The following is a 13,954-nucleotide window of genomic DNA, read 5'->3' as shown; positions in this document are numbered from 1 at the left end:
CTAGCTATACTCATGCTAGACCTGTGTGAGCAATCGTTGTACCAAAAAAATGAAATAAAAATAACTATAGATTTTCCTATGAATGTTATGTGCTTGGTGATGTGCTTATTATTTAATCTACCATGCAGCTTCTCTATAATCTCTCATGTTCGGAGCTTTTACATTTTTCAGTGTTCCCAAACAACCATTAAGCTTGGGGTTCATTATGCCAGATTGATTATTTATGCCTTGTTAATCCACCTGCCAGCTTCTCTATAATCTCTCATACAGTAGGAGCTTTCAGATTTTTGCAGTTTTCCTAGATGACCATTAAGCCTGGTGTTCGTTAAGGTAAAATTGTGTAGTTCAAGCAAATGGAATACTGGCTACTCTCCACTAGTAGTATCACCTTGTTGATCTAAATCCCTTTGTTGCTTGAACTGGAGATTATCTTATCAACCAACAGGCATAATGAGAAATTAGATGCATGTGATCCACAAGCTCTGCCACTTCACATACTTTCTGATTTGCGGTACTTTTTTTTTTGAATTTTATTGCAATCAATTATAAGCCTATCACTGGCTATCCGTATCTGTTAATTTGACAAAGCTTATAACTAGCGACAATTCAGTAAAGCCTATTGATCATCCAGCACCAAATTTGTCTAAATTAAATTATGTTTTGGCAATTATTTGATAAGATTGCACTATATCAATTGGACTCTCTTGATCCATCAGAAATATCAAGGTCCTTTGGACAATTTATTAATTTAGTTTTATGGCATATAACCTCTAATAAAAATTCTGACAGTTTTTTCTAATAAAAAAAGTCTTGAAGAAGGGTTTAAGACCCTTCCATCTCAGAATTTATTAGAGAGGCCATCTTAACATTCTCTTGCACTTATGCAGTTTTAATGCTAATGGTTAACAGTATTGGAGAGGCCATCTTCTTTTAACCTTTTCTTTTGCTGTCAAAGGCCAGGCCAAAGTATTCTTATGTATGTTGTGGGAAAATGGAACATGATTATTTGATCTAGATCCATCAAGGCTGTGGGATTATTCCCCTAGGAAGAGGTAACTCAATGAGTAAGAGCCTCTTTGGAGAGCTGATCAGCCTTCAGATTGGCCTTCTTAGATACATGAGTGACAATGACAAAGCCAAAACTTTGAAGAAAAAAAGTAGAGCCTTCTTTTCAACTTATTAGCATACAAACAGTAATAATATAAAAACACTCACCATGAGAGATCCCATGAGACATCTTAGTTCTTGGGGACCATCATAGGCAGTGAAGCTCTCAATGTTTCAAATTCGAACTGATCAACAATAATGAAGAGTGAAATCTCTCTTACTAATTCAACATGAATACTAAACAGTATATGAGTTTAGAATCCTGATGCATCAATGAATGGTTGTAAACTATAAAAGAAATCCTCTTAGCCTTAGGCCATCATGATTTTCTAGAAGGATCCTGTTCATAAACTAAGAGCAGCTGCATTCAGATATATCAAGTGCATTTGCAACAAAAGCCAAATCCATGCGAAATAGCATATCCACACCATTTACACCAATCAATCAATCAGTGTCCTCTCATCTATGTCATGGAGGCAAATTACAAACTTACACTTCCAGTTGAAGCTGCAAAACATTCCATACAAACTAAAAAACCACACACACACTAAATAATATAATCAGGGGCACAGCTACAGCTTAAATCTTCTGCAAATTCAGTCGCATCTGAGTCCCATGGCTATGCACTCTGTAAAGATGGCATAAAGTTCATATTTCTAAGCAACATAATAATCAGCAAACCCAGCTGATGCAAGTAGACAACTGATGATGTAAGATGTAATCAACTAGGAATGCGTGTTAGGGGGAAAAAGGATTTATCAAGAAATGTATGCTTTTAAAAGTATCCCTTTCTCAAATACATATGATGCTTCATTGCAGAATAAGTACATATTCTAGCTATTACTAAGCATGATAAGTCCATGAAATGAGAAAATCAGAGTGACATAAAATTCTTGATAAACTATACTACCTAGTTCAGTTTTCTAAATGGGCATGCAGAATGATGCACAACCGGCTAGGTGGAGAAGCAACATGTAACATCACATCTTTTTGGAGGATATGGTTCCTTAAAAGGTCGAGCAAAACATATAGAAGTTCAAACCTGATTAGTCATTGCATCTTCTCCAAATACATCAGAATTAAAATTGTCACCTGACATGTGAAAGAACACAAGATCAAAATAGAAGTAGTCGAACATGAGAAATGCAGCACAAAGAAATAGTACTGTCTAATTACTTGAATTGTAGTCACTACCCTTCAAATCTTCCTTGTCTTTGCTCCTAAGCTGACCACTCCCATCCCTTTTACCTCCATCTTTTACATTAGTCTTCATTTGCCCCCTAACAGAGAACTTCAGCCCTGCTTGGTTTTTCTTTGCTGAAATCCGACCCTTGTCAGCGGAACCACTCTGTGTCCTGGTATTCAAAGATGAACCTTTCATGGAGAGCCCGGTGCCTTTATTAGACTTTTCCTCCAAAGATTCATTAGCACATACATGGGAAATGATCATGGCCTCAGAATTCTTATTCTCAGGAAAGCGGTCTTCAGATGTGTTGATTGCTGGCTTTGCCTCTGTACATTCCTCAGTGACAGAACCACCTTTCGGATCAGTAGTATTAGCATCCATATCCCGGAGAGGTGCGTCCTCTGTTTCATCCACTACTGGGTTATCATCACCATCATATTCCAAACAGCCATCTTTATTCGTCTCACAGATTGTTAACTCTTCTCCTGCATCAGGTTTGGGTTCCTCCTCATCAGCAAAGATAGCATCAAACTTATCGAGATTATAGGAATGAGCATTCGCTTCATCATTTGATAGCCCATAAGCCTTGAAAAGATCAGTCCACAAAGATTCAGCAGAACCGACTCGGTGTCGTGCCGCATAATGTTTGAGCTCCATCTGAAGTTTGTGAACCGGCTGACAAGTAGAAACATGAAAGAGTGATAATTTAGACCTATGGTTACCATCATAAGAAAGAAAATGGAAGAAGAAGAAGAAGAAGAAGCACCGAACCTGGGCTTGGCACTCCAACGCAAGGCGGAAGAATGCAGCTGCAACGGAATGCCTCCCCACAGACTCCGCCAGCTTCACCTGAGCGAGCCAATATGATGAGGACTCCAGCTTGTCAAGCCTGCACTTGCTGCAGTTCTGCGCGCTGTGGTATGGCGTGCCCAGCACTGCGGACTTGATCGAAGACATCGGGGTGCAGATTCCTTCCTGCTGGGCAATCTTTTCATCACCATCGGCAGCTGCTGCCACTGGATCTTGGAAGCACACATGCTGATGCTTCTTGGTGCTGGTCTTGGCATTACTAGAATCGCTACCGGCGGCATTCTCGTTTGCCTTTCGGTCCTTTCCGGTTACAGCTACGGCGGGGCCCTCCGTTTTGACTGGTTTCGTGGCGTTTCCGGAAGGTTTCCATGGCTTGCAGGTTTTGGTTGATGAGGGCTTCGATAGAGACTTCTCGACCGGCATGTTCGTGCTTCGAGCGACACCGAAACCACGCTTTGGCCTGGAAACGAAAAACTTCACGAATGACGAAGAGAATATGTGAGAATGAAATGAATGAACGAGTTCAGATCAGGATCTTCTGATACCTGGTTGGAGCAGTAGTGAGGGTTTGAGATGTTGGTTTCTTGGAAGATTTGATTCGTTCGCCATCTTTTGTGGTGGAGTTTGCTGCTGGCCGGCGTTTGCCTGAGCGATGCATCAGACCCCAAATAGGAAGGTATCAAGAAGGAAATTATATGAATGCAGCACACACGCGATTCATTAATAAATATGCCGCTACTGAGTGGAAACTTTGTGCAATAATTTCTTCATAAAAGGTAAATACGGGAGATTAAGGATTCGTCAATGGATTCAGAAGGGGGAGAAATAATAATTACCAGGGAAGGGGGTGGGATGGACATCCATGGCGACCGCGAAAGCGAGCGCGTGGGAGGGAGGGAGACGGGATTTGAAATTTTTCGAACGAGGAGGGTACGCTCCGCAGGGCGCTAAAATGGAAGATCATTGGTTCGGATGTCCCTCCTGAACAAACCAGTTTAGAAGATACTGTCTACGTGTGGATTTCTAGTTGGACTACCTGGAGACATTCTTTTGTCAGGGACCCGAGCAATTAAATCCGCGACAAGTACGCTACGGTTTAACGCATCGTCTCGGGATCGGCAGTTGGGGCGCCGGCTCTGGTTCTATTGGAGAGCACTTGCCCACCTCCTTGCAGGTGAACTCAATTATCGATTAATGTCTACTGGGAGCCTTGGGGTTATAAGCTTGAAACTGAAACATAATGTCTTGTATCCAGGAGTTCTATTGGTAGATATCAACTTAAGTCTTGGTATGAGGTTGAACCTTGGTGCAAGGATAGCCTTGCTCAATTATAATTTAAAGATAATAAGTAAGTTTAAAACATAAAAATAGCATTTCCATATGCAGAATAAGACTGCATGTCTCTATTTTCTGAAAATTTTGTAATGATGGAAGTCTCGTGTACTAGGTTATTCTTTATCAATTTACCTCTAAGAGGCTGGAATTAACTTTTTTGAAAATAAGCTTTGCCAAGGTGAGTCTGCAGTAGAGCAAATCTAATCAAACCGATCTTTGCATTGATGTTTAGGCCGTGTTTTGATGCCCAGATAGATAGATGATGGAAGAGTATATGCTCTAAAAAGAAGTGTTTGCATTTATGGAGGAAAAAATTTCCAGTAGAGAAATCACGTAATAGATGATTTCTAAAAATCTTTCAAAATCTTTAATTTTCTGGATAATGAATCCGTGGGCTGCTTCAGTTGAGTAGGAACTTTTTTTTTTTTTCTCTCCATGCACAATCTGTTCCCTCATGACTTGATTGATTTCATCTCACAGATAACTTGTCTCAGTGTGAATTTGAAGTAGTCTTTCTCAGCCCAACAAAAATTATAACTATTAAAACTCATTTGGATTTGATCATACTAAATGAGGCATGCATTTCAAAGGCTCCAAATAGATGTGGGTTATTTTAAAGTAATGATCATTATGGTGTCAATGTCTTAATAATTATTTGGTACCCCCCCCCCCCCCCCCCAATTGGACGGAGTTCTGATCCTCCTAAAAGGGGAGGCGACGAGGAGGAAGAAATGAGGGTTGTAGGGCCCATAGAAGATAGTTGGCAATTCCGGCGCAAGCAGAAACGCGTGAGGGACCGAGTGATGCAGGACGGAAGTACGGATTGAAATACAGAGAGAAAGAGGAGAAGAAGAGGGGAAGAAGAAGGGAAGGAGGAGAAGAGGAGGAGGAAGAAGAAGACCAATTTTCATTCATTAATTCATTAAAACCCTAAACATGAGGATGGACCCATATATATAGGGTCACAAAATAACAAATAAACCCCTACAAATAAAATAATTCCAAAAAGCTCCTAAAATGACAATATGCAAATAAACCCAATCAACATAAAATAAATCAATCTAAAATAAAATCAGGCTGGCTGAATCGGCTGGAACCCGCTGAGCTGGCTGGATCCTGTGGCGACCGGCTGACCTGGCACTGGTGTCCGCACCAACTCTCCTCGGGTGGAAAGAAGTCGACCTCGACGAAAGCGGCTCGGTAAAGCCCCGGTAGTACTCCAACAAGTCCGGGTCAATCAGCGGTATCTCCTCGCGCTGGATCCAAGTGTAGCCGGACCTTGGTCGTCCTCGCCAACGAACCAGGAAATGTTGGATGCCTCCATCACTGGTAAAAACTATTTGCTCGGCTAAAATAGAATCAATATACTCTTTTTGTGCTCGATGGAGGGTAAAAGGAAACGAAGATGGCATGGAATCAATAATAGGATAAACATCAGGCGCAGGAGAGTGTGCAGCAAAAGAGTCATCAGGGATTGCAACCAAATCTTTAATATTAATAGTAAGGCTATGACCGAAATCAAATGGAAAGTCAATGGCATAGGCGTCAGTGCCATCCTTGTGCAACACCCTGAATGGTCCAATACTAAGAGACTGCAATTCCTTAAGATGGATCATTACGTAACCCCAAGTTTGAAATTCTTTAGCACGGAAATCAGCTTGCATCGGATACGGAGCAGTACATGCATGAATGCCCTTATGGATTTCCTGATACAACTTATGAATGTGTTGTGTAAATGCATATGCAGGCTCAGAAATCCTAACATCAATTTCGATGGGTTGTGCGGGGGCATAACCAACTACACTCATGGTAGACTGGTCAAACTCGTTATCTGACTGTGCAAGCGAGCTAGGTGGAGTGTGGGTGCATCCTAGGGTTTCAGGTTTGTCATCACACTCTTCCTCAATGTCCTGAATGTCATCGAGGTTTGGTTCATAGATTTGCTCCTCTAAGTCATCTATGTCACCTCCCTGCTTTTGCTGAGCAATAACGAAAAATTTGTTCGCACATTGGGAGGTAACGTGACCAAAACCTTGGCATTTGTAACACCGAATTTTGGAATGTGGTTTGGGAGGCTCACCAAGCATTCCCTTGCCATTAGTGTTGCGGCCTGTGACATGGGCAGTAGGAGGGGGCCTATGAGTAGTGGACCCTACAGAAGGTTTGGACCCTAAGGAATTAAGGCCGGTGGGAGTGCTCCGTGTGTCAGGGCGCCTTACAAATGTGGACTGAGTGTTCCATCGATTTAGGAGATCGTCTTGGTAGTTAAGGGGCAGGTATTTTTCTTTAAGTCTCTCTTTCATCTCTACCCAATCAGTTACTTCATGTTGATGTCTCCTAGCTAACAGATGTTCGGTACTTTGCCAGAAAAGTTTAGCTCGACCAATGAGTTTCATTCTAGCGAATCGAACTTTTTTGTTCTCAGACAGATTGTACCACTCAAAAAAGTGGTCCATTTCATGCAACCAGTCTGAAAAGATCTTTGGGTCATTGCGACCATCAAAGGTAGGGGCTTCAACCCGGATGCCTTTCGTCACATCTTCAACATGTTCACGAGGTTCACTGGGTTCTACGTTATGTCGGTAACCTCTACCAATAATAGAGAAGGGACCAGATCCTCTAGGGTGAGGGTAGGCATGATGATGACCTGGAACAGACCTATTACCAAACTTGCCCTGCCGAACAGAGCCTTGTTGTTTTAAAATTTGTTCTAGGGTTTCGTCCTCATCAACACCCGGTAAATGGGGAGTACTAGCTCTTTGGGATTCAAGAACCCTTTGAGGTGAAACCTCAATTGAATCGAGTCGGGCATTAACTTGGGTGGACATTGTGGTTAGGTCATGAATTTGGGCGTTGTTTGCTTGGACTTGGGCATTCGTATTTTGGACTTGAATATCAGTGTCGTGGATAGCTTTTAATAGGGCTTCAATTTTGGAATCCATGCCTAATTGGGACTCAGGATGAGATGCGTCACGACCACTACGTAGATGCATAAAATGAATGTCAAAATGTATGATCCGACCAACTATAAATGTTCCTAAGTAGACCTAATGCATGAAATGAATTCAAAATTGCAAAATAGATACTCAATATAATCGGAAGCTAACTCAAGCAATTGAAATTGGCTTTGAATTACGTAACAAATTCAGATAAGTAGTTGCAGCCAAATAGTACTAGTTTTCAGTGTGTTGCAGGGTTGCACAGAGCCTCAAAGAACTTCCAAAGATTAGGTAGCCCTACAATTAATAACAAAGACAGGCCACTACTAGGGTTTTGGTGTTGTTTGGAGTGGATGTGTTGAATTTTTTAGGAAGCAATATCAATAGAGCACATAAGAGTTAATTCATTCTAAATTTAGACAAACAAATAAAATTTGCAGTAAAGGAAGAAACCTGACCTGGGTTGGGGTGACGACCAGAAAACCTGCACTGTAAGTAGGCTTGTCAAACGGCTCCAATTGGGGTTGATCTCAGCAACACGGCAGGTCGAAATGGGCTCTGCAGTGGCGTTGCAGGCCGACGGGCTTGGGCCTGTGAGGAAGAAATCGGATTGGGCCCGGTGTTTAGGGCCTGAGAGTCGGGCCCGGTGGATTCTTTGGGAGTGCGGGCGCGGGCCCGATGAGAGAATCGGCTACAGAGAAAATGAAGGTGGGGTGGGAGGTGAGGTGGATTCGGCCATGAAGGAAGAAGAAAGGGGAGGAGAGATGGGGTTATCTTTGATCCCACAGAGGGGAGGGGAGGTGCGATCAGTGGAGGCGGAGGCGGTTGCAGCACGGGGGCGGCACTGCGGAGGCGGTTGCAGCACGGGGGCGGCACTGCGGTGGAGGCGGAGGCGGTTGCAGCACGGGGGCGGCACTGCGGTGGAGGCGGAGGCGGTCGCAGCACGGGGGCGGCGCTGCGTGCGGGCGGCAGAGGAAGAGGGCGGCGCTGCGTGCGGGCGGAGGGGAAGCGGCGACGTCGGAGACGGAGGTGCGTTGAGGTGGGGCGGCGTTGTGCGCGAGCGAAGGCGAAACAGCAAGGCGGCGAGGGCGGTGCTGCACGGGAGGTGAAGTGGCGACGGATCTCAACGGTGGCAGGGGCGGCGAGGCCGGAGGGGCGGCGGCTGCAGCGGCTAGGGTGGAGCGGCGCTTCACGGGCGGCGGCGACGGCGAGCGAACAGAGGGAGAAGATGAACAGAGGTAAGTTTTTTTTTTTTTTTTTTTTTTTTTTTTTCTCTTTTTTTTTCTTTTTCTTTTCTTTTCTTTTTTTTTTTTTTTTTTTTAACCCGATTGGGTTCGAGTTAGCGGGTTGTGGGCTAACGGGTGTGAAGCTTACCCGTTAATCAATTTTAAACCTCCCGACGGTTCGAGAGGGTTCTCCGACCCTTGCGGCGGCGGCTGCGGGGCGGGGCTCCGATGGCCGTGGCGGAGGGCGGTGATCTCGGCTGCGGCTCCGTGTACCGCGGCAACGGGCGGCGGCCAGTGGCGTGAGGGACCTTCTCCGGCCGACTGTGGACCGCGTGGTTGGAATCCTTGGCGGCGTTGCTAACGGGGGAAGGGCACATCCCGGTGGTGCTCAGTGGAAGGGGAAGTGGGGTGCTCGGTGGAAGGAGAAGCAGCGGCCGGCGGTGAGACAGAGGAGGTGGAGCACGGCGAAGGGTACTGCTTGGCGGAGGCGAGCGGGGTGGTGTGGCGGTCTTCCTCTCCCGTATCCGGCCACAGACGGTGGCGGCAGGTCGCGGCCGAAAGGGCTTTCCGTCGGACCAGGGGCGGCGGGTCTCCGTAGGTCGCGGTGGTCTCCGGTGGTGAATCGGCCGCGAGCGTGCCCTCCTCCGGGTGGGGCGGCCACGAGCGGGCAAGGGAACAACAGGAGCAGTGGAAAGGCAGGCCTGCTAGAGGTGTCGGCCTTTTCTCCTCTGGAAAACAGGAGGGTTTTCTTCTCTGTTTTTTTTTTTTTATCTGATGAGAACCGAGAGGGAGGGAACGTGGGCAGTTGAGGGAGGAGAGTGGTGAGGTGAGGCGGTGCAGCAGGCCAAAAGTGGAGGTGGCGGAGGTGATCCGTTCTAGGATCTCCGGGCTTTGGCGACAGAGGCAAAGCCGAGGCTCTGATACCAAAGCTGATGCAGGACGGAAGTACGGATTGAAATACAGAGAGAAAGAGGAGAAGAAGAGGGGAAGAAGAGGGGAAGAAGAAGGCAAGGAGGAGAAGAGGAGGAGGAAGAAGAAGACCAATTTTCATTCATTAATTCATTAAAACCCTAAACATGAGGATGGACCCATATATATAGGGTCACAAAATAACAAATAAACCCCTACAAATAAAATAATTCCAAAAAGCTCCTAAAATGACAATATGCAAATAAACCCAATCAACATAAAATAAATCAATCTAAAATAAAATCAGGCTGGCTGAATCGGCTGGAACCCGCTGAGCTGGCTGGATCCTGTGGCGACCGGCTGACCTGGCACTGGTGTCCGCACCACCGAGTGGTCGTCAAAATTCAACTTAGCCGTAGTAAGAAGAAAAATGGCGTAGATATTCTTGTTGTTGCTGCAGTTCTTCGCTCTTGGTTTTATTCTGAAGGACGAGTTGACTGCGTTGCCATGGAGTGAATGCTCGGTCCTGTTTTTTTTTTTTTTACTCGATGCTTCAGATTCTTCATGAACTGAGACCAAATGCCAAGATTTTTAATTAACAGGAAATGACAAATGAAAATAATCAAGAAGGTATTTTTTTTTTTTTTCTAACCCTGGGGAAACCTTCACCCTCACAAAATATGGTGGGCATGGAGGGCTATGTTAGCTACCTGCAGGCAGATTGTGGGAATCGGCCCAAATGAACTTGTCCCGAATTAAAGTCGGCAAGCTCAACCAACTTTAATTCGAAACTTCAAAAAGAAAAAAAAAAAAAATAGAACAGTGGAAACCACCCTCCGTGTGGTTATCCGACGAGCAAATCCAAATTTGAGCCTCCATCCCTCTATTTTTGGTCGAATCAAGATTTTCTTTGATATCCATTTCTATCGGCCGCCGCTGCCGTCGGCTAGCCATTGACCTCTTGCCGCTCTGGCCTAACAACCATTAGCCCTCCCCCGGTCTCTTCTCTTCCATCTTTTCCCTCTCTTCCCCTTCCCATTTTCACCTTTTTCTTCTTCCTCTAATTTCTTCCTTTTCTTCCCATTTTTTTCTTATTTATTAGTTTTAAAGAAAATCCTCTTTTCCCTCCTTGTTGTTTTAGACTGGTGGATTGGGTAAAATGATTTATTCATATCACCGATGAATCAAATTTAGGCCTCAGATTGAACTTAAGTCGAGGCTCTCTCTTCTTTCTATCTTTATAGGTTGATCCAGATCGAGTCAAAATTTATTTAATTAGTCTACTTTACTTTTAATTGATGAATTAGATCGAACCCAAGAACTCTAATTCGATTAGGTGAAAATCCAGATCCGAATAGCAAGGAGGTATGATCAAGATTGATTCCTTTGCATTCAGGTAATCACAAACTCCACCTTCTTCAGAAATACATGTGTCAGTGTTAAATTATAAGTAATTATTGATTCGTGGGGTTGTCGAGACCTGGGGATATTAGACTAAATTTATTGGTCTAGATATAGATTGGACCCTATTATAGGACATTTCAAGTTATATAGTGCCTTATAGAAGTCTAATAAGATACTTGATTATTTTAGGTTTTTGGATGATTTTTTTTTTTTGCTTAGTGAATTTTGAGAGATTTTAGAGCAGAAATTGTAAGTTACCTCTACCTCTAGTATTTAATCATTCAAATGATTTAATCTACATTATTTGGGAATTAGTCTATTGCTATTAATTTATGGTTAAATTAAGTACTACATGCGTTGTGCATGAAAATGATTTGTAAACTATTGGATCAGGTATAATATGATTTATTTAGACATGAATTATAATTTATTGCATCGATAAATATACTGATATTATATATGTTATGTGTTGATTTTTTGCTATTCTCTAGTCCAAATATGATCTCACAAGCTTAGGATCTAGTCTCCTTTCGGGCCTCCAGTAGGGCGATCACTAACACATGCCGGCTGAGCGCGTGTTCTAATTAGGAGCTAGTTTTTTTTTGGACCTAGCCAGTCAAGGCTGATAGCTTGTATATGCTATTAGAAGCATGTATCTCTATATAATTTTAGAGTTAGTTTCTTTTCGACCCTCCAACGGGGCGATCACTAGCATATGATTGGTGGACAGCATGTTATAGTCGAGATCTAGTCTCTTTTGGAGCTTGCGACAGGCCAATCATGGCTATAGTCATAAGTATAAGGAGAGTGAGTCCATCAGTATTTGATTTAAAAATTTATGTTGGTTAAACGCATCATCTTCAAATCTATTGACAGACTTGATATGTTCATCGGCGTGCTATACTCATGGAAAATCATACAAACTGGATATATATGTGTGTGTGTATATATATTACAATATATTTAATCGTACTGGAAGTTTTGGTAACTTACTGGGCTGCGAAGCTCATCACCTCTTTTCTAAATCAAAAAGTAGGCTTTGCATATCTTATGGGTTTAAACCTTATAGATGTACAACCATTTGTCACGTGCTTGGTTAGAGCCATCTAGCCAAGGTGTGACACAAATCCGAAGGACTTTCAGGTGAGTATTGGGCATGGTGAGTTGGCTTCACCGTCCTTGGCTTTTTTTACCACCATCAATAAAAAACAAAATCTTTTCGAATAAATTTATGATATTGTCTAAAAAACCCATTTTTTTGCGTTTTAACTCCATATTGGCTGTTTATGATAATTAACTTCATAATAGATGGTTATGTTAATTATTGTAGTTTTTTTGTTGATTTAAACAATTACCATGATTTGCAAGAACGAAATTATTAAGATCATATGTCCATCAAAAAATGCCTATAAGCACTTGGCAATGGCTTGCCGTCTTTAGAACCATAGAACCATAACAAAGCATAAATTTAAAATAAGAATGCTGAAGTAACTCAAGAAAAGATATCACGCGAAAAGCTATTCGGCTGGTGGAGTGCACTCCCATTTCCCCACTTGAACTGGTATCATCGATCGTGCGATCCAGTGAACCAAAGTGAATGGTGCAAGCCAGCTAGGTGACTTTTGACTTTTCGAAGTTACAGTAACACGGCTCAACTTACAAATGACCATAAAATGGAGAAGACAACGTCAACGTAGTAGAGAAGAGTATCACTTTATCATATCATTTTAATGTATCATTTAGCAACCTATCATACTTTATAACGACACGAGGCCAATAACAAGGTCAAGGAAGAAACATTACATTCTTATTTCATATGAATCGTAGCTATATAGCATGATATGTGTCGGTCCTGCTTGATATGATTTGAGAAAGAAATTTGCTGCTTGCCACTTAAGTTTTCGAGAATACATGTTCATGACAATCGAGAATAATATCAGGGTAAATTATACCAAGATTAGAGAAACAGCATTGTCTCATTACCTCTAGCAAGTCACAACTACCATGATGTGTGTTGGCTAAGACGCATGTTTGGCGTGGAATAGAAGAGGAATTAGTAGCTTGCCACCTAAATTTCAGGGGATACTTTAAGGCATAAGTGTCAGAGACACATATGCAACTAACAAAAAATTGTATCATGGTGATAGCTTGTTCCCATCTAAACCGGATGGTAGCTCAGTGAAACGGAGCTTTACTTATAATCAAGTGGTTTCAAGTTCGAAATGCATGGGCGTCGATTAAATTATGGAGACCGGATGTTCCCTGATCGGACACGGGGTTTGGAAAGGCTACTAGTCCACTGGTAGCCTCGGTGGTGCCAGGTGTGATGTACTCACACGGAGGGTTCGTGCTGGAGCCCAAAGGGGTATCCGAGTTGGGCCCATAGGGGAGGGAATGAGTAAAACCGGCCGGAATGCCCAATATACGATCTTTTCTGTCTGCATCGAACATTCTCCGGGCAGGGTGGGGGCCCAGTGGGGGCTGCTACGCGGGGGTGGGTTTGTCCCTTCCTCCCCTCTTCCCCTTTTCTTTAGCAAAAAAAAAAAAAAAACTGGGTGGTGTTTTTTTTATGGTACAACAACTATTCAGGCTAACCTAGCATGAGGCAACCAACAAAGCCAAGGAAGAAAATATGACACAGGAGTGGAGAAACAGTTACATAACATGTTCAGAGGACATCTTTGAAGTGTTGAGTAGCAAAAGCGACGACATAGTCAGCATCCCTATTCATTTCTCGGTATACAAACACGGCCTGAAAGGCGCTGCATTCGCGCGTTAGCCGACAGATATCACACAGCAAGGGGTGTCCATCTCTCCTCCGTTCCTCGGCCGTGTCCACTCAACTACCGTAGCTGAGTCCTCGAGGATGCTTTAAGCTCTCAACACTTGTCTTGTGAAGATGGAGTTCTTTTATGCTGCTCTGAGCTCTGCCCCTAAGGCTACCAGTTATATATATTTGGATAATATTACCATAGGCAAGTTTTGTGCAGGAACTAAAAGCGAGTCAGATTTACATGTCCATTTGAAACCATCAACTC

At 43.3% G+C, this 13,954-nt stretch overlaps 1 protein-coding gene across 2 annotated transcripts; it reads right to left on the bottom strand.

Moving 5' to 3' along the window:
• Nucleotides 1-1,454: 1,454 nt before the first annotated feature.
• On the bottom strand, nt 1,455-4,373 carry LOC103709757. Of its 2 annotated transcripts, none has more exons than XM_008795263.3 (6): nt 3,940-4,373; nt 3,649-3,748; nt 3,065-3,563; nt 2,302-2,968; nt 2,150-2,199; nt 1,455-1,735 (listed from the first exon to the last, which is right to left on the bottom strand). In XM_008795263.3, exons 1-6 carry the CDS (start codon nt 3,965-3,967, stop codon nt 1,727-1,729), a joined length of 1,353 nt encoding a protein of 450 aa, XP_008793485.2. In that variant the 5' UTR covers nt 3,968-4,373; the 3' UTR covers nt 1,455-1,726. The 2 variants fall into 2 exon arrangements, with proteins under 2 accessions (XP_008793485.2, XP_008793477.2); XM_008795255.3 differs by having other exon boundaries at nt 2,284-2,968; nt 3,940-4,035.
• Nucleotides 4,374-13,954: the final 9,581 nt, after the last annotated feature.

Source organism: Phoenix dactylifera, chromosome 3, assembly GCF_009389715.1.
Source record: "Phoenix dactylifera cultivar Barhee BC4 chromosome 3, palm_55x_up_171113_PBpolish2nd_filt_p, whole genome shotgun sequence".
Classification (NCBI taxonomy): Eukaryota; Viridiplantae; Streptophyta; class Magnoliopsida; order Arecales; family Arecaceae; genus Phoenix; species Phoenix dactylifera.
This window is presented reverse-complemented; position numbering and strand designations above follow the sequence as displayed.

Bases quoted from the DNA above. Each gene is read 5' to 3' on its own strand.
- LOC103709757 (XM_008795255.3), bottom strand. From the start codon at position 3,967: ATGGATGTCCATCCCACCCCCTTCCCTG. The intron at 3,749-3,939 runs GTAATTATTATT...TGCATCGCTCAG, and splicing joins CCATCCCACCCCCTTCCCTG to GCAAACGCCGGCCAGCAGCA. The intron at 3,564-3,648 runs GTATCAGAAGAT...TTTCGTTTCCAG, and splicing joins CTCACTACTGCTCCAACCAG to GCCAAAGCGTGGTTTCGGTG.